The 18,807-nt window shown below is 58.3% G+C and overlaps 1 protein-coding gene across 1 annotated transcript in view; it reads right to left on the minus strand.

Annotated features, from left to right (window-relative positions):
* Window positions 1–442: 442 nt before the first annotated feature.
* Window positions 443–18,807, minus strand: part of QSOX1 (quiescin sulfhydryl oxidase 1) — a 35,132-nt gene continuing 16,767 nt past the window's right edge. Inside the window, exons 5-12 of the mRNA XM_080823962.1 lie at window positions 17,528–17,618; window positions 15,414–15,559; window positions 13,304–13,438; window positions 11,107–11,236; window positions 8,886–9,008; window positions 7,950–8,097; window positions 4,311–4,490; window positions 443–2,336 (exon numbers count right to left, since the gene is read on the minus strand). Of these exons, the coding sequence (XP_080680088.1) occupies window positions 1,576–2,336; window positions 4,311–4,490; window positions 7,950–8,097; window positions 8,886–9,008; window positions 11,107–11,236; window positions 13,304–13,438; window positions 15,414–15,559; window positions 17,528–17,618 (1,714 nt within the window). The 3' untranslated portion in view covers window positions 443–1,575. The remainder of the gene's footprint in view (window positions 2,337–4,310; window positions 4,491–7,949; window positions 8,098–8,885; window positions 9,009–11,106; window positions 11,237–13,303; window positions 13,439–15,413; window positions 15,560–17,527; window positions 17,619–18,807) is intronic.

Below are 18,807 nucleotides of genomic sequence, written 5' to 3' on the forward strand. Positions count from 1 at the left end.
CTGAGCCTTGTAAAGCCTGCCAGGCCGGATTAGGGGCAGGCTCTCCAGTGGGGCTGACTCTTCCCTGTGGAAGAGCTCTCGAAAACAAACCCAAACCGGCTCCTTCCTTGAGACGAGGGAGGGAGGCGTGGCTGTGGCGGGCTGGGCAGGTGCAGAGGAAGGTTCCCGGAGCAGAACCCGGACGCCAGGGAAGCTGGGGGAACAGGAGGCAGCGGCATTAGACCTCACTAAGCTCCGTCCCCTGGCACCCCTGGAGATGGAAGGAGCTCGGGGCCGGAGGGCTGCGGGGACCGTGGAGGAGGGCCAGGGCACCTTGTCCCCTGCAGGGCGGGAGCTCCGTGAGCCAAGGGCCAGCACGTCTGGCTGGATTCCCACAGAGGCTGGATTCTGTGCATTCTGGACTCAAGGTCTCCAAACAGCCACTTAAAGAACACACCAGGGCTTGCTTTAACAAAAATAATTTATTCCACAACCTTCCAAGCAGTGGGGCAGAGTGGGAATCAAGCATGAGTACGGAGCCACCTTCCCCGCTGACCCTTTGAACCTCTACATGACGGGAGGTGGACCCTCGGGAGAGAGGATACCCGCCCCCCCCTTACTCCAGCACCCTCCGCATTCAGAGACTAACATCTGTTTTGGAGGCCAAAATTAAAAGATAGCAGATCCAGCTCCAACAGGGGTGGAGTCCGCTGGGGAGGAGCCAAAGCGCATTTGAAGCAACCATCTTTTCCCTGAAGCTTCCCTCTCCCCTCACAGCTAAGCCCAGAGCCAAGGCACTAAAGACACCAGCACCCATCCCTAAGTCCCCTGCTAGCCCCTCTCAGGTCCCGCCCAGCTCACCACCCAGCTCACCACCCAGCCCCAGAGCCATCACCCGTCCAAGTCCACACCAGCGCCAGCAGCAGAGGTCTGGGAAAGGAGCCAGAAGCTCTCCTCCCTCCAACCCTGACCCCAAGCCTCACCTGGGAGACCAGCAGGACTCTCAGAAGCTTCCAGACCATCCCTGCCCCCACCCAGAAGGAAGCCCCACCCTGGAGATCCGAGGGGCTGGAGGACACACAGGCCACAGAGGGCCAGAGGCAGTCCTTCCTTCTCTGGCACAAAGGCCTCTTTGCATCCGGAAGGGAGCGGGATGGACAGAGCTCGGGAATACAGTGAGGAGTTCGGCTCTAGCCCACTAGGCCTGGGAACTCTCCTCTGGATGGGGAACCCGGGGATCTTGGGCCTTGGCTTGCCCCAGTTTTTAGGGCCAAGACCAAGTGGAGACACGGAAGCTTCAGTGAGAACAAGGAGGGACTTCAAATAAGGAAGAAGAGAGGAATTTGGTGCTGAGCCTCCCAACGCCTCTGCCCAACGCTGCCCTCCCCTGCACTGTCAGATGAACACAAGTCCTACGCATGCTTTCATGTCTATGGAACATTCCTTCCCAGAAGGCCCAAGGAGGTCCATTAGAGCAACTGGTTTCTCTGGATTTCCCTGGACAAGGAACACGGGGGAGAAGGGAGAGGGGCAGGGGGCTGGGAGAGCACCCCAAGTGGCGGCTCCCGTCCCTGTGCCTTCCCCAGTTTGAATGGTTCAGGCTGCGGGGTGGCCAACGTGGCCCTTCAGCGCCCTCATCCTGGCCCGGAAGTAGGTGTAGACGGCCAGGAGGCCCATGAAAGACAGGGAGTAGAGCCCCACGCAGAGGCTGATGTCCAGGTGGGAGAAGTTCCCCTCCAGCACCTGCAGCCACTGGCCCTGGCCCCTCATGGGTCCCGCCTCTGGCTCCCCCTCGGGGAAGCTGGCCAGCTGTTTGGAGCTGCGGCCCACTCGCCGCAGCTCCGAAGGGGCTCTGGGTTGGCTCTTCTCGGCCAGGAACTCCGCCAGCAGCGTGGCTCCCGTGTCTCGCCTGCTCACGTGCTGCTGCCCCTCTGGCTGCTCCGCCTCATCCCTCTGAAGCTCCGCTACGTGCTCGGGGGACCCCTGCTCTGGCTCGACCGCGGTCGCCCCGAAGCCAATGAGCACATCCTGGGGCTGACTCGCCCCGAGTCTCTCCGCGACAATGTCAGGAACAGTGGTTCCGAGGGACTCTGTCCCCAGGCCCGCCACCATCGCTGCCTTCGCAGGTCTCAGAGTGACATTTCTGGCTGCCATCCTCTGGGCAGCCATCCGGGGCCCCGGCCGAGAGGAATGCGTGTCCAGGACCACATTGCTGGGCGAGAAGTGGGTCTTGAGGAATCGCAGAGTATTGTTCAGGTCCCACACAGCCGTACCCCGGAGTTCGTTGTGGCAGGCAGCACAGAGCTCACGGGGCGGCCACTGCACCTTGGGGAAGTGGGGGTCCTCGCTGGGGGCACCTGGGGAGGGAAACACACATGGGTGGGCGGCGAGCCCTCGGCCCACCTCGGAGCCCAGACCCCATTCCTCTCTCAGAACGCTCGCTTTCTCATCTGCGAGAAGGGCTCCCCGCTGCCCTTGGAAATGACGTGTGGGCGGGAAGCCCTGTAAAACCTAGCCCAGGGCCCGTGGAGCCCAACAGCAGCGCTGGGGCTGCTCTGGCCACGGAGGACTCCAACCCCGCAGCCACCACAGCCTCCTAGGGACGGACAGCGGCTCCCCGCTGCCACTTCCTTACTTTTATAACTAAGGGGAAAATGTGTGTGTGTGTGTGTGTGTGTGTGTGTGTGTGTTTTGAAGATTTTATTTACTTCACAGAGAGAGAGCGAGCGAGCACAAGAATGGGGAGCTGCAGAGGGAGAAGCAGACCCCCCGCTGAGCAGGGCGCCAGACGCGGGACTTGATTCCAGGACCACCCTGAGATCATGACCTGAGTTGAAGGCAGATGATTAACCGACTGAGCCACCCAGGTGCCCCGGAAAATGTTTTAAAACAAGAGTTTGTGGCACATGGTCATTCCACAGGTGTTCTCCTTTATGCCACAGCAGCCCTGGGGAGAGTAGGAGTCAGTGGGATTTCCTGCTGGGGGGGACAGGGGGGACTTCCAAGGGGGGGCATAGTGGCGCCTGGGGGGCCTGGGTGGGGAAGAGGGCACTCGGGAGAGTCAGGAAGTTACCCTGATGGCTGATAGAGCGGGTACAGCCTCCAGCGGAGCCTGCCACTAGCTCCCCGCCCAGGGTCACCCGGGCACATCCACCAGCCCAGATCTCTTGGAGGAGGCACCTCTCCTACAGGATTTCGCAAGGGCAGAAAAAGGTGCTGGCCAGAATGAAGCAGTGGCAAGTGAAGTCAAAGTCCGAATGGTTATTTTGGGGTGGGGACATCGAGTAGATTCCAACGGTATCATGAGAAGCAGTAGTGACCAGCCTTGCCAAGTGAGCCCTCTTCCTAGTTTGATCGGGAAGGACCCCCCTGCAGAGGTCAGGGTTCTGGCTTCTTTTGGACCCCTCCGGGAAAAGCCCCAGATCGAGCCTCCAGCAGCAGCTGGGTCCCCGGGGAAGCAGGGAGCCTGCCGAGGTCACGAGGCTGGAGGGTCAAAGGGAGCATGTGGCGGTGGGGGGTGGCAGGGAAGGAGGGGGTGAGAGGAGAGACAGGCTCGGGTCTTCCTTTCAAAGCCCACCAGGAGGCCCCAGGAGACAGCAGCCTGAACTGCCACCTGCTCCGTTCAGCTCCTTTAACCTCCTACGGCTGGGCTGGGCGGGAGGGGGTCAGTCGGCCACATGCTCTCCCCTCTCCCCACAGATAAGCCTGGGCTCCCGACTACAGATGGCCCCCTCCACACCCACCCGCTTCTGGTCACTGTGGAGTCTGACGCTTCTGCCCGTTGGACACATCAGACTCCTGCGCGTGGGGGAACAGAAAACACCGGAAGTGGGGACCCTCAGAAAACAAGGCCTCCCCCTATGGGAATCGGTCCATTTTTCCTAGGAAGGATGTGGTCTTTCCTTTCCAGCACATTTCATTGCTAGGCCCTTTCTAGTGGGTGGAAAAGCCCAGCTCTCTCCTCCCTGCTGGTGTGAGTAAGGAAGGGGACAACAGGCAAAGGAAGAACAGGGGAGGGAAGACAGGGACCCCAAGAGTCCCGAGAAAGGGGCCCTGGTGCAGCGGAACGAGGGAGCAGTGGCGTTGGAAGACCACAGTCCTAGAGTGTCAAAGCCTCAGCTTCCTCACCTGGAAAATGGGTCCAAGGACACTGCCCTACCTCAGCAGGACAGGCAGAGCATGCGGAAGGGCTCTGTGCACAGTGAAACACGGGGTGTTACCTCAGGGGCAATGAGTGTCCCGCCTCCTACCTCTGGTCCAGGTCCCCAAACCCCCCCTACCTCCCTCTCCCTCTGTGGGTGACTCTGGCCTTGGAGGGGGCCTTTCCTTACCGGCGAGGCGATTGTTGACCTTGTTGTGGCTGGACCAGAGCCAGAGCACGGCGCTGTTCAGACTCTCTACCCGGTGCATGGAGTCGGCTGCCATCTGCTCGAAGTGGTTGGCGCAGTCTCGGCAGCCGAAGAAGAAGCGCACGTAGCTGCGGATGGCCTGGAGGACCTCCTGGGCCTTGGCTGCGGGCAGGAGAGGGCCCTTCCTGTCACGGGGGCCTCACGGGCCTCCTGTGCCCGCCAGCCCCACCACTGCGCCTGCCGCAGGCCCACCTTCTGATGAAGGGCCTGCGGTCTCCTTGCACACCCGACCGCCTTCCAGGGGTCACTTTAGAGTTGACCCCATCACCTCCCAAAGTCCTAAATCCCAGTTTCCTTTCTCTGCCACTCATCCTGGTCCCTGTCACCAACTGACCCTCAGGATAAAACCCAAACTCACCAGAAGGACACTGAGGCTCTTTGAGACCCGTCTGGAGAGGCAGGCAGGGGTCACACGGCCCAGCACCCACCCCTGCACCCCTCCTGCGCCCAGCCCACTTTAGGCTTCCTGCTCCCTCAGGCACTGCCTCAGGGGTCCCCCTGGATCCGGCTCAGCACATCCCCCGCTCTGTCTCCATCTCCCCTTGCCTCCCACTCCCTCCCACGGGGTCCCCGGCTTGGCATCAGCACCCACCTTTGAATACTCCCCTCACCTCCTTGCCCTGACCCTGGGCTCCCAGAAACATGTGTCTCTTAAACCCTTTTGTCTTCCACATGCCTCACTCGTCAGGCCTGGGGTAGCAGAAGGACCCTCCCTGCTGTGGGCTGCTGTCCAACTGTCCTGTTGCAGGACCCCAGCCCCTCAAAACCGAACTCACGGTCCCATCCCTCCATCCACTAGGACTCCCATACCCCGCTCTGTGTCCTGCTCACGACCACTCCCCACGCCGTCATTCCTGGTGACGTGAGCAGCCCCGAAGGCCAGGCCTCACCTCCCACCTCCCGGGCCTCCTCAGGGCTGCCTTCTCCAGGCCCAGCCGCCACGGCCCCGCAGCTGTCTGCCCCACCCCCACCCTGTGCTCTGGAACCTCACCCCTTCTGGCTTCCTCAGGACTCCACCCCTGTACACATACTTTCTTTTGTTGGCACGTCATTGATTTCTCCCTTAATAGGACCAGTAAAGACAACTGCAATAAAGACATCCCCTCTCTGACCCCAGTGCCCGCCCCGTTATCTCCAATCTGGCCTCTTAGTCTCTCTTCACCCCATCTAGCCAGGCCCTTCTCGCTGCTGCCCCACGGCAACCAAGCCTGCCAGAGAGCTCCCGGCCTGGCAGCCACCACCCCCCTCCCCGCCCCACGGCAGGACTGCGGACCCCGCCTGGCCGCCTACACCCTCCTTCTTCCAACACGGTATTCAGAAATTTCAGTAGCTGCTCCTTCTCTGTCCCCTTCGCCGGCTCCTGCTCCTCGGCAGGGGCCCAGAGGCTGCACGCCCCAGAGCCCAGGCCTCCGCGCCATCCTCTGCCTGCCCGGTCCCGAGGCTTCACCTAGCGCCCCCCATGCTACTGCCCAAAGGCTGGGATCTCTCCCCTGAGCCCCGGACTCACCCGTCTACAACTCCGTTCACACAGCTAGTGGGCACAGACCACGGAGTCCCCCACTGTCTACACCCTCCCATCTCTCAGCTCATAGAACCATTGTCCACCAGATGCTCAGGCCCAGCGGCTCTGGGGTCCATGCTGGGTCCTGGCCCCTGCATATGCTCTCTGTCCAGTCGGCCACGGCTCCTCTCAGCACCACCTTCAAACAATCCCAAATCTGACCACTTCCTCTACATGCCACCTACCGCTCTGGCCTGGGCTGCTACCGCCTCTCCCGGGCGCGTCCCACCACTGCCTGGGGCAGCCCACCCCCCACCCAGCAGTCCCTCTAAGCCCCCGTCCAGAGGCATCTCATAGCGCTGACCAGGAAATCCCAACCCCTCCCCCGCTGAGACCACCAGGCCTGCAAACCCCCCCAACCTCCCCCACACTGCGCTCTGCCACTGGCCTCCTTCTGGGGCTGCAAACACACCAGATTTGTTCTTGGCACCTGTTACTCCTTGGCCTGTGTCACAGGCCGTACTGCGTCCACCCGCACTCACACGTCGCGCATGTCAGACAGTGACTGTATTTGGACAAAGAGTCTAAAGAAACAGTTAAGGTCAAATGAGGTCACGAGGGTGGGCTCTAAGCCACAGGACCGGTGTCCTTATAAGAAGAGGCAATCTGGACACGGCACACACCCAGTGAAGGCCACACGAACGCTCAGGGCGAAGCCGGCCATCTACAAGCCAAGGAAAGGTCCCAGCAGACACCGACCCTCCTGACACTGGACCGCCAGCCTCAGGAACTCGGAGAAAATGAGTTTCTCTTGGGGAAGCACCCCCGTGTGTAGCACTTCGTCGGGGCAGCCTGGAAACCTCTCTTCCCAGCCGGGGATCCGCGCAGGGCCCCCTCCTCAGAGAAGCCTCCCGGAGCCACGAGGTCCCGCTCCCTCGTCCCTCCTCCACGCCCCCTAGTGTGTCTTCTTCAGGACACTCGTCACCGTACCCAGATGAGGTACCTGTAAGGTTACTGCCTGTCTCCGGTGCCTGCAATGCTGTCCCCGAGGTAGGGACTTCTGGCTTGTGCACCACCGGACCCCATCCCGGGGCTGGCGGACTGGTCCTCTAATCCCCTCTGCCTCTACTGGGGCACTCTCGCTCAGTTCCTGCTCCTCCATCCCATCCAGCTCACCTCCCCCTGCCCTTCCTCACAGCACGAAGCCTTCTTCCCTCTCCCTGCACACCTTGGCCCTCTGCACAGCAGCTCTCTGCCCCCGGCCCCCAGAGAGCCAGAGAGCGGGGCGCTTTCCAGCCGACCGTCGCCTCCTCCAGGCTGACCCCGGTGATCTAACCCTCAGTCAGTGGGGAATGAACTGGACGCCTGCCCTTTGGTCATGAAGTAAAGTTGTGAGGCAGAGCGGGTGGCGGAGGGCAGCCACACGGTTTGAGGAAGGCATAGGGCACAAGGGCCAATGTGTTTCCCCAGCCTTCCTTAGAAAACGATTTTTCAGGGGCACTTGGGTGGCTCAGTTGGTTAAGTGTCCAACTTGATTTCATCTCAGGTCATGATCTCAGGGTTGTGAGACAGAGCCCCCCATTGGGCTGTGTCTGCTAAAGGTTCTCTCTCTCCCTCTCCTCTGCCCTTCCCCCTCCCCAGCTTGCAAACTCCCCCTCTAAAAAAAAAAAAAGAAAAAGAAAAAGAATGATTTTCCCGTGGGAAACAATAAAATTGTTCAAAGTATGTAGTATAAGCCATGTAGACTGACACAGACAAAATTCCTAGTTTTATAGGAGTATAAGAAATAGAACCACAAATTTTTCACAAAGTTCTATAAACAAAGCAAGCTTATGGCTCCAAGAAAGTCAGAAAGAATCTTACACCCCTGAGCGTGCACAGGGCACCACCCTGGGGCTGGGGACAGGAATGGGTGGCCGCTCCAGGTCCTCCCCGTCCCGGTTCTGGGCTGAGTGCACGTGGCCAGCTGCAAATGCAGAATCAGCTATATCTGGGCCTGCGACACGAAGCCTGTGGAGGGCCGGGCCGGGCTGGGCAAGGGGCATAGGCCTTGGGCTCACCTGTCTCTTGTGAGTGGTCGAAATTGTGCCGAGCTGCTTGCACCGTCAGGAAATGGAAGAGGATCCACAGGGAACAGGGAAAGCCCCGGAAATGTGGCTCACTCCCCTGGCAGCCAACCCAGTTCACCTTCTCGGCAATCACAGTGCCCTGGGAACACACACGTGCACGAGAGCATATGTGGGGAAGAAAGAGAATGGGATGGGCAGTGAGAGGGAAGAAGCTTCCAGGAGACTCAAAAGTCAGCACACGGCCCTGAAACGAATGAAGTCCCCCTCCAGTTCACCACCAGGAAGGTGGCATCTGCCTTCCACCGGCTACACCCATCAAAGGAGCAGCAGATTTGAAAAGCTGTGACACAGACTGAGTCACGACCCTATGCTAGCCTCAACTTCCCCATCTGTAAAATGAAGGGTTTGGCCTCTGAGGTCCCTTCGAGCTTTGGCATCCAACACACTTGTACAGCTGGGTGTCTCTGCTGGCTGCACTGGGCCAGCTCTGCAGAGAGCGGAAGCACAGGAGCCCGCACAGGTGCCACGGAGAGGGCCAGATGGGCCTTGTGAGGGGCCCGATGTGCCTGCTGGCAGCACCAGCGACAAACTTGCTCACACTCGGTCTTAAATCCCGGCCCAACCACCTACTGGCTTGATAATCGTAGAGAGTTACTTAACCTCTCTTAACCTCAGCTTCTCCATCTGCTAAATGGGGATAAGAGCTACCTTCCGCCCATGCTGGGAAGATGAGATGAGATGTGCATGCAGCCGGCCCAGTAAGTAGTGGTTTATTCATTATTGCTGGAAGGGCCCAACCGAGATCGAGATCCAGGACTCCTTCCCGAATGCAAGTGGGTGAAGGAGGTCAGAGGCTCCAGGGTTAACCCCTTCTATCCCCACAGTCACCGAGGACGGGAAGAAGTCTTCAGTTGCCCCCAGACTCACCTCCTTCCTGTTGTCCAGGGCAGCTTTAAAGAAACCGTAGGGAATTTTCTTTCTCTGCTGCCTCTTGAGCCAGTCATTTATGGAATGCAGGAAATTCTGGACTAAGGGCTGGCCAGGGAAGTGCTGTGGGAGGCAGAAGGAGAAGCTGGGGTGGGAAAAGCAATTCCCCGGCGCTGTGCTCCGCAGTCCCACAGAGGGAGGGGGTTACACAGAGGTGAGCCGGGGCAGTTTCCTGAAATGCTCCTAAACCACCAGGAAAACATTCTTCCTCAGACACAAATGCGGTTCTTCATTACCTTTGCTCTGGGGCACCTGGCAAGGTGAGGGAAGGGGTGGGGAGAGGACGAGTTCTAAGTGAGGCTCAGCCCTCAGGCCTCCCTCTCTCAAGGCTGACCCTGACCTCACACTGCCCCTGGGAGGAAGGCTGAGCACCTGGGAACCTGGGCCACGGGGTCCTCTCTGTGGGCGATCTTCTGACAGACCAGCTGACTGCCTGCCGGGCGAGGCTGGCCAACAGCCTTTCCTCTGTATTCCACGGGCCGCTGGTGGGGACAAGGCGGCCTGGGGGCTTATAGCCAAGGTCCAGACCTTGCTGGTAACTCCCAAGAGTCTCCGAGGAACATGAAAAGCTACTCTGACAATAAGTCAACTGAAATCTGATTAGTATCAGCACTTTAAAACCACAAGGACTCCAGGGAGGAGGACAGATGTGCGTGCGTGCGCGTGCGCGCGCACACACACACACACACACACACACACACACACACACGGGCGGGGGGAGGGGCAGGAGAAGGGAGGGACACCCGCAGCAGGTCAGATAAAACCACCAAGACACAGGTCAGGAGGACAAAGACACCGAGAAACTTGTGGAGGAAAAAGCAAAGAATGATCATGAAACAGAAAAACCTGCCAATGGATCTGGTCCCCTGAGAAAGCCATTACAGAGTCCCATCAAACCTCCAGGGCTGGCCACTGGCCCTGAGGGAGAAGGGGCGGGAAGATTCTGGTCTCTGACACGCTCCCGCTCCGGCCTCTGGGCTCTCAACATGAATTTACAGCTTCAAGTCAGCGTTTCTCACTGACCTTCGCCCATCATCCTGACTTGGACCCTTCCTCCTCCTCAGGCCCTGGTGTCAGGAGGAAGGATGAATTAAGGGCTCTGGACCTCAGGGAGCCACCATGTGCCCGGAGCAGGAAACGCTGGTGACCGCGCGCCACCCAGCGGCCAGTCCTCCAGCGGCTTCCAGGAGAGAGCAGGGGCCTGGGGGAGGGACCACAGGCTCTGGCCTCGGGCTGTACCCGCGCCACACAGACAAGCCAGATGGGCCTGAAGGCCAGGACAGGGGTGAGGCTGGCAGGCAGTTCCTGCTGGGGAGGCCCAGATCACCCCCAGAGGTAGCCCCGGCTGCCCGCAGACCTGGCACCTGGGGACCGAGGGTGGCTGTGTCAGCACTCAGGCTGCGAAGGGGACGCGAGCCCGCGTCTGACTCAGCGGTCCTCCACAGCCCGGAGCCTGGGGTTTTCAGTAGGGCAGCACTGGCCAGGGATCTGGAAGCAGACGGAAGGATGTGGGGAGGGGGGAGGAGACAGCTGCAGAAGGAAGGGGGCCTGGATCTCACCCTCACGGAGCTGGGGAAGCTGTGTGGCAAAGAAAGGACCACGGGCTCTGGGGCCAGAGATCTCAGCCCAGGTCCTCCCGACACCTCCTCACTGGGAGGCATGAGGCAAGTCCCCTGAACACCCTGGGGCTCTGAAATGGGGGTAACACTTGCCATTGTGCAAAGGCAAGAGGATTAAATGCCTGACACACAGCAGATCCCCGACAGGCAGGAGCTACACTTCAGAGAGTAGCCATGTCGGCCAGAAACCACAGAGGAACAAGGAAGGGGTGGCCAAGGAGCTGGTCACACTATGACCAGTGACTGGGAAAGAAGAGAAGAGATGCAGAAAAGCCTTCTTTCCTTCCCTGTGGCTTCCGCGGGTCCCACTTCCCCAGTGACCACGGCCTCACTCCATGCTCCGACTGCGGTGGGGGACCCAGGCAGAGCCACAGTCACCGAATCCATGGGGAACATCCCAGGGGCATTCGGCCCTGCCCTCTCCAGCCACTGGCATGGGGCAGCAGCCCGTGATGGATGGGGACCGCTGTGGGTCCAGGTGTCCAGCCAGATCAGGAGCTCCCAAGGGAGGTGCAGACAAGGAAGGCTGGGGCCCTGCTCACCTGGGCCAGCACGGCCATGAACTTTTTCAGGGCCACCAGGCGCTGCCCCTCCAGCACAGAGAATTTGCCCACTTCTACCCGCAGGATGTAGTGCAGCGCGGATTCCAGGTCAGCCATGTAGATCTTGGAGCTGAGGACCCAGAAGGCGGTAGAGAGAGAGGGAGGGGTGTTAACCACAGGCTGGGGGCTGGGGATGAGCACCCAGGGCTACAGGGAGGGGAAGGGAGGGCCACTGCCGATGGTCACAGAGTCCTGTAAGTGAGCACTGGGCTCTGCCACTAACCAGCTCTGTGACCTTGAGTATATTACTTAATCTCTCTGAGCCACAGTTCCTCATTTACTATAACAGAGAAATAATAAATTGCTCACGGGTAGGCTGCGGAGAGGAATAAATAAGAGCACAAACGCAAGCCACTCAGCAGCTCCTGGCATGAAGTAGGGGTCCCCTCCACAGGCTCAGGGCCAGTCCCTCCTGTGACTCACTGAAGGTGCTTTTAATCAGGCGGCTGGTGGAAGGCTGAGCTTTGCTCCCTGTTCTGAACAAAGACCTCTAGGGACAGACAGAACAATGGGTGCACCCAAAAAATGTGGCTCTGGAAAGCTGGGCCCTCTTTGAAAGACCAAGGCTCCGGCTGCCCTCCAAGGCAGGGCATGGTGGGGGCTGAGGGTTAGGAGGGCAACTGGCGTGTCTTTATTTGGGGGCTGATGTCCTCGCAGCTGCCAGGCCTTGGGTAGCGGGTGAGGCTCCAGGTCACACCTCTTGGGCCATCCCAGCCCCGGGGGAAAGGCTGCAGGCTCCAAGCTGGCTGCCTCACCCCGCACCCATCCTGCTGGCTCGGGGTCTGGGCTTGGGCTTCTGTAGGAAAGGGCTCGGCACGGTGGCTGCTTCTCTACCCCTGACTCCTGAGGCCTGGGTTCTGGCCTCAGTTCTCCAGTGAGCCAGTTCTGGGAGGCAACTCAGTCCACCCTTCTGGGCCTCAGCGACCCCACCTGTAAAGTGAACTGGTTACTCCAGCTGCACCGACCTCCTAACGCTGCAGGGAGCCAGCAGGGTCACTCAAGGGGTCAGCACTGTGAACCCCTGTGCTCCACCCTCAGGGTAAAGGGCCCTCTCTAGGCCCCACCGTGGTGTCCTGGGTCTGGGTACTTCTCCATTCTTGTGGTCTGCCTCAAGATGTGGCCCCTGACTAATGGGATAAGGTATGGAAGGTGCCCAGCACGGAGTTTGGCACCTGAGGCCCGCAAGTGTCGGCTGTTATAATGTGAACAATGGGAATCATCATAACGTGAATGACCATGATGACAGTCCCCACGTCTAGGTCTCAGTTTCCTTCTTACCCAATTTACTCAACATCTCACTTCCTACCCTGCAAGTCCTTCACGTTGGGATGCAAAACCCTCTGGAAATCAGAGGACATCTCCCTCAATTCTCTTGTACAGTCTCCTCGTGGAGGCCACCTTCCCGATGCAGCTCTGAGCTGCCCGCTCAGCCATTTCTCCTTGGCATACCGCCGGATGCTAGCGCAAGAGGCTTAGAGCCCCATCTCCTGCCCAACGAGCAGGAATTCTACTGCAAGAGCAGAGCCAAGGGGCCTTGGAGAGAAAAGCAGCTTCCTCATGGTCATGTCTACATACAAAGACACAGGCTAGCCCAGAAGGTAGTGAGCTCTCCAGCACCGGAGGCATTCAGATGGGGTCAGTGGCTTCCTGAAAGGGGCTGTAAACTCTGGGGGAAGGGACTGCATATCTGTGTGTGTCTGAATTACAGTGCCTAGGGGGTAGCAGGTACTCAAAAACATCTGCAGAAGAGATGGCTGCTCGGGCGGGAAGTTGGTCAGAAGGCCACAGGGTATCCTTCCAAGCGGACTCCACTTGATCTTGAATCGTGTTAAGTTTAAGGAATGTGGGCATTAGAAAGTGTTCACTCCATCACTCACACAAGTAAGTGCTGTCTGGCACCTCCCACAGTCAGCAGACACGGGGCTGGCCACACGGTGACTGCTGCTGATCCCAACATCTATGACTCTTCTGTGTCTGGTCAGCAGCCAGGGGAGCCCAAAGGCCAAGGCCAGCCTTCAGGGGGTCTGGGATGGGAAAAGCATGTGCTAAGCTCAAGAAAGGGACCAGAGTGTGGTACGGAGGCCGGGGCTCTGTGATCAGAGCTGAGGCTCTGTAAGGCAAGGGGGCGTGGCCTTACCGATCTGCGACTTTCCACACAGTGGGAGCTATTGTGTGAGCAGTGGTTGGCACAGCCTTGGTGGGAACGGGCTCCCGGGGGGCGCTGGAGAACCTCTTCAGGTAAGTGGTGTAGAAGGACCTGGATTCCGCAAGCCTGTGAGGGAAGAAACCAGAGGGGAGGCAGTGGGTATGGAGAAAGAGACCCCAGGACAAAATCATGTCAGGAGAGGAGGCAGGTGGCTCAGCTGACAGAAATGTTTATTTTTTTAATTTATTTTTAAAATATTTCTTTATTTATTTTAGAGAGAGCGAGCGAGCACAGGCAGGAGGGGCAGAGGGAGAGGGAGAGAATCTCCAGCAGACTCTGTGCTGAGTGTGGAGCCCGACATGGGGCTCGATCCCATGACCCTGAGATCACGACCTGAGCCAAAACCGAGAGTTGGATGCTTTACCAAATGCACCACCCGAGCACCCCTTGACAGAAATGTTTATTAAGAAACATTTGAATCTGGGGCACCTGGGTGGCTCAGTCGTTAAGCATTTGCCTTCAGCTTGGGTCATGATCCCAGGGACTTGGGATTGAGCCCCACGTCGGGCCCCCTGCTCAGAGGGGAGCCTGCTTCTCTCTCTCCCACTCCCCCTCTTGTGTTCCCTCTCTTGCTGTCTCTCTCTGTCAAATAAATAAATAAAATCTTAAAAAAAAAAAAAAGACAGAAATACTTGAATCTGGTTACATCTCATCCTCATTGAGGTCAAACCAAGGCACCCAAGCCTCACTTTAGCCTTTCCACCCACCACTCAAGCTGTGGAAAGGCTCTCTGACACCAGTCTGAGGCCCAAGCCCCATCTGGAAAAGCGGCAGGCCCGAGAATTCCTCAGCCTGCCCTGGAGGGGCTGTGGGACCGAGCCACTTCTGCCCATGGACAGGATGGCTGGGTCTGGCTACCTTCGCCGGAGACCAAAGGAGGCTGCCCGCTCACAAGCTTGCTTTGAGGTACCAGAGGTGGCCCTACTCCCCAGGGAAGTCAAGGGGGTTTGATGCCTGATTTTTAAAAAGCAGGTAGTAACAACAACAACACTAAATCCTCTAATCCTTGTACAATCCTTTTGATTTCTTTCTCTCTTCTGACGGAGAGTCCTCAGGGCAGGCGACACCTCCCGGTCACGGCCGCCTGGAGGGAGGGTGTGAAGACCAGCAGCCACGTGACGGGACACCCCGGGGGAGCTGGCACCGGGAAGCACCGCTTTCCACTCCGCTGTCCCGGCCCCACGTTTATCGCCGAGCAGATGGCTCAGGAGCAGCGTCGTCACAAACAATTTTCCCCTCCACCAGCTCCAAGTGAGGAGACAATGCCTCCTCTCCCCACCAGGACTGGCACTTTCTGTCCCTCCCTGTCCCTCTGCAGCCGCACGCTCCCCTCCCCCCGGCGGAATTCCCTGACCAGGCTGGCCCAGTGCTGTGTGGCCACTGGGGCTGGCAAGGGCCAGGGGCCGCCCTGCCCGGCCTCCGTCCAGGATGGCGCTAACGGCCCCGCAGGGCAGCTCATTGGGCACCTCAGGCAAGTCTTGGTCTCCCCGGCCCTCGAGCTCCTGCCGGCAGGAGCCAGGCGACATCAATCATCCGCCCAGGGAGGGCACCGAGGCACCATCTGGCGCCATTTAACGGGCCATTCAGCAGCAGGAGCCTGACAGAGGGGCTGAGGCTGGCCTGATTGTTTTCTCTTGGCATTTTGGAACTGGCTATTGTCTAGCTCCTAATGAACTTTTCTGCAATTAGAAAACCAAAGGGAGGGAGGGTCAGGCATATCTGAGTGCCTGCCAGGCCGCAGCCTGCCAAGGAGTCTGTGAACCGCAGAGGACGGGGACTAGAGCCAGGGCTGCCCAGGCGATGGCGCCGGAGCAGTGGCGAGTGCACCAGGAGCCCGAGACCGGACCCCCGAGCTGGAGGCCGGGGGGCCGCGTGCCTGGCACTGCCCACCCACTCCACGGGCAGGCAGCTGCTTCTCCTGCAGAGGAGGGCTCCTCAGAGCAGGTGCAGGAGGAAGAACGTGGCAGGCTTCTGTAGGCGGGAAGACGGGATGTGGGCAGGGGGAGAGGAGAGAGGGGACGGAGGGACACACGGCACTCACACGTGGACCCGAGAGGCAGAGCCATTCCGAAACAGCAAGTAGCAAGATGGGAAGTCAGTGACCCCAAACTTGCTCACCACATCACCCTCCGTGTTCAGGACCCTGCGCACTGCTATGCCTTGGTGCTGGGACAAGTCCAGAGTCACCTGTGGAAACAGACACACATGTTGGGGGTGGGGGCCCAGCCACTGGGCAGAGGGAGCCCTGGGCGGGCACCATCCAGACTCTAAACCTTTTGGGGAATGGACGAGTGTGCTGGCAGTCTCCTGCCACCACCCACATCTACCCCACAGGCGAGAAGAGTCACATGCTGCCCAGGACAGGGGCCCTGGAACTGTGCACACCACATGCCTTGAATTTCCTAGGGCAGTCCAATCTCAAACAATTTTCTTTCCAATGAAAGTAATTTGTAGAAGGCATAATAAAATGTGGTTTCATTTTTCTTATATTTACAAGGCTTTCTATCTATATTCCAAATCAGAAAAACATACTTAGACATGATTTTATTTTTAGAAAGAAATAAGGGGGAAAATTGTGTTAGCTACCATTTATTGAGAAGGTATTATGTGCTGTTTATAAATCGCTTCATTGAATCTTCAAAATAATGCTATGAAACGGGAACTATTATTAGGAGACCAAGCCAGCGGGGCTGCCTGCATTTGCATCCTGGCCCCACTGGCCTAAACCTCCCCAACTCCGTTTCTTTACTTTCAAAACTGGAATAGTAACACACATACCAACCTCAGAGCGCTGTTAAAAGGACTGAAGGGGTTAATTTTATGAAATGTGTAACAGTGACTGGGGCATGTATAAGTGACTGGGGTATATAAGTGTTCATTAAAAAACTAAAATGTCTATTGCAAATGAGAACACAGAGGCTAAGCGGTGAGTGAAATCAAGTGCTCGGGGGACAGAGGCAGGAAGTTCCGGGACTGGGCAATGCACCCCAGTTCAATCCGGCTCCAGTGTCTGGGCTCTTGACTATTGAGCCCTCCTGCTTCTCACACTAACCATCTCGGAGCACCTCTTCGTGGACACAGGGTCCCTGGCCCTGTGGGACAGTAGAGAGAAGATCTGTTTCCAATGAACATTTATTAATCACTTCCTCGTCATTAGGCCTGGACTGGGACCCCAGAAAGGTCAGGAAGTCCTTCAGCAAAGCTCCGTGCCCCTCCCCATCGCCCTCTGTTTCCCCTCTCCGGGCTCAAAGGCCTGGAGGCAGCCCGTAGCGCCCTGGATATGCTTGATGAATTTCAGGAGGAAAGCATTCGGAGCCAGCAGCGGTGTTTAATTTCATCTCCACCTCCTGCCTCTTCTGCATCCCTGCATTGCCTTGTGACTTCACCCATGGCCTGGCCCGTCCCCCCTTGGCGTCTGGGAAAAGCCCACAAGGGGTGTAGAGAAGTCTGTGCGCCAACGGCAGACTGGAGAGCTCTCTGCATTAGGCCAGGAGAACGGATCTTTGTAAAGCACCTACTCTGTGCCAGCTACCAGTCCAGGCCCTTCCCCTAACCTGCCTCGTTTGTGCCAGCAGTGCTCTGAGGAAAGGGAACGATCACGCTTTCCAGACAGGCAAACGGGGCTTGGGGCAGACAGACAGGTCACCATGGGGCGGCAATTCATACCTGCCTGTTCTGTTACTGCTTCCTCCGGAGGCCCTGAGCGAGCTCTGACCGCCCCTCCCCACACGCAGGCTGCAGTTCCGCGGGGTGTGGGGTGGTGTGGAAACCACCAGGCTTGCGGCACTCACAGACCCGGTTCAAAGCCCTGCTCCACCAAATCACTGGCCTGGGGCCCTTCAACCTGTTACCCGATCATCAGCCTTAATTGTAAAGATTAGCGACTACGTGTGCCCGCACTCTAGTCCAGTGCTCAGTGAACAGCGGGTGTTACAGACGCGTTCAACGAGGGAGATAAAAAAGACAAAGGTTTTCCCACGGCAAGGCCCAGCTCCCACACTTCCTGGGTCCTCCAGCAGGGGTCAGGCCAGTGCTAGGCTAAGACGCGCACATGGCCGAGACCCCACAATTCACCGGAATAGCCCAGCCCCTGAACTCACTGGACTCTCTCCTGACGCCTACCTTGGGGTTGCAGGGACCCTGGGGGGAGCTCACCTCTCTACCCAGGTAGGAGCCTTCCTTTTCAAAGATCAGGGCCAGGTAATCTTTGTCGTTTCTCGCAAAGAATCCATCAATCTCCTCCAGCCTGCAAGAGACAAAAGCGGCAGTGACCTGCTGGGGACACCAGGCACGCCTGTCACAAAACTATGGGGGCAGCCATACATCCCCCTCCTGTTCTCACTTGAGGCTCCATGGAAGTCGCCCCCGCCAGCCCTCCAGGGGGAGCAAGCCAAACTCTTAGTCTCAGAGGCCGCCGCCTCTGCTTCCCCACAAGCTGCTTCTCCATTTGGTCCACATTGTTGATTTTTTTTTTTTTTCACATTGTTTCTTTTAAGAATCTGGAGTAAGTACGAGGTGGCCTGGGGAGGAGGAGGAGAAGGACGGGAGAGGGGGGCTCTGAGACCAGCGGTCTCTGTGTTCTGGGTAAGGGCAAGGCTGAGTGAATACGGACAATGTTTAGGACCCATGAGGTTGGCAGGTTTACCTGACCTGCTGCTTCTGAGATCCCTCGGGACTGAAAATGCACCATGAAGGATGTGTGTGCATAAGGGAGAGAGAGATGGACACGGTCACCGAGAAATGTAAGTAAGGGCAGGCTGGCAGGAATGTTTCCTGGAGAGAAGGGGTCTAGGGCAGCCCCAAACCATACCAAGACTAACACTGGGCCCAGGGGCTCTGTGGGACCCTCCACGAGGATGGACACTTGGACAAGCTGATTTAAAAAAAAAAAAATGCGGGTTGGATTCAACCCCAACTGACGCTTAGAAGCAGTCTCTCGGCAGGACTACTGCTTTCAAGAACATGAGCAAACCGATGTGGGGGGCCTGGAGCCCCAGCGCCTGCTTCATGAGCTTCCTCAGGCCCTGGGATCTTCCCTGTGCTCTGAGGCTGGGCTCCCTCCAGCAGTGCCTGCTGGTACCTGGATTTGTTCCTTCTTGGCAGGAATCCCTGAGGTGGGCTCTATCCTGTCTCAAGTTCTCATCTAGGAGGGCAAGACCTAGTGTTCTCAGTTTGCCCCCTGTGGGAGAGCCGAAGCAAGGCACCGCGCCCCTTCCTTCTAGCAGAGGCAATCCTGGCAGGCAGATGCGGGCCATCGGCCACCGCGGCCCACCTCCCCGTCACAGCCACTCCTCAGAAAGATGACCACTTCCTCTTATAGGCAGGGCTCCCTTTTCCTCTGAGCCTTCCTTCTTCGTCCCCATGTCCACTCTGTCCGTGCCCCCCTCTGGGTTAGCTCCTGTGCAGTCTGCTGCACCCCACAAACGTTCCTGAGC

The sequence above is a fragment of the Martes martes genome (genome assembly GCF_963455335.1).
Source record: "Martes martes genome assembly, chromosome: 15".
In the NCBI taxonomy this organism is placed as follows: domain Eukaryota; kingdom Metazoa; phylum Chordata; class Mammalia; order Carnivora; family Mustelidae; genus Martes; species Martes martes.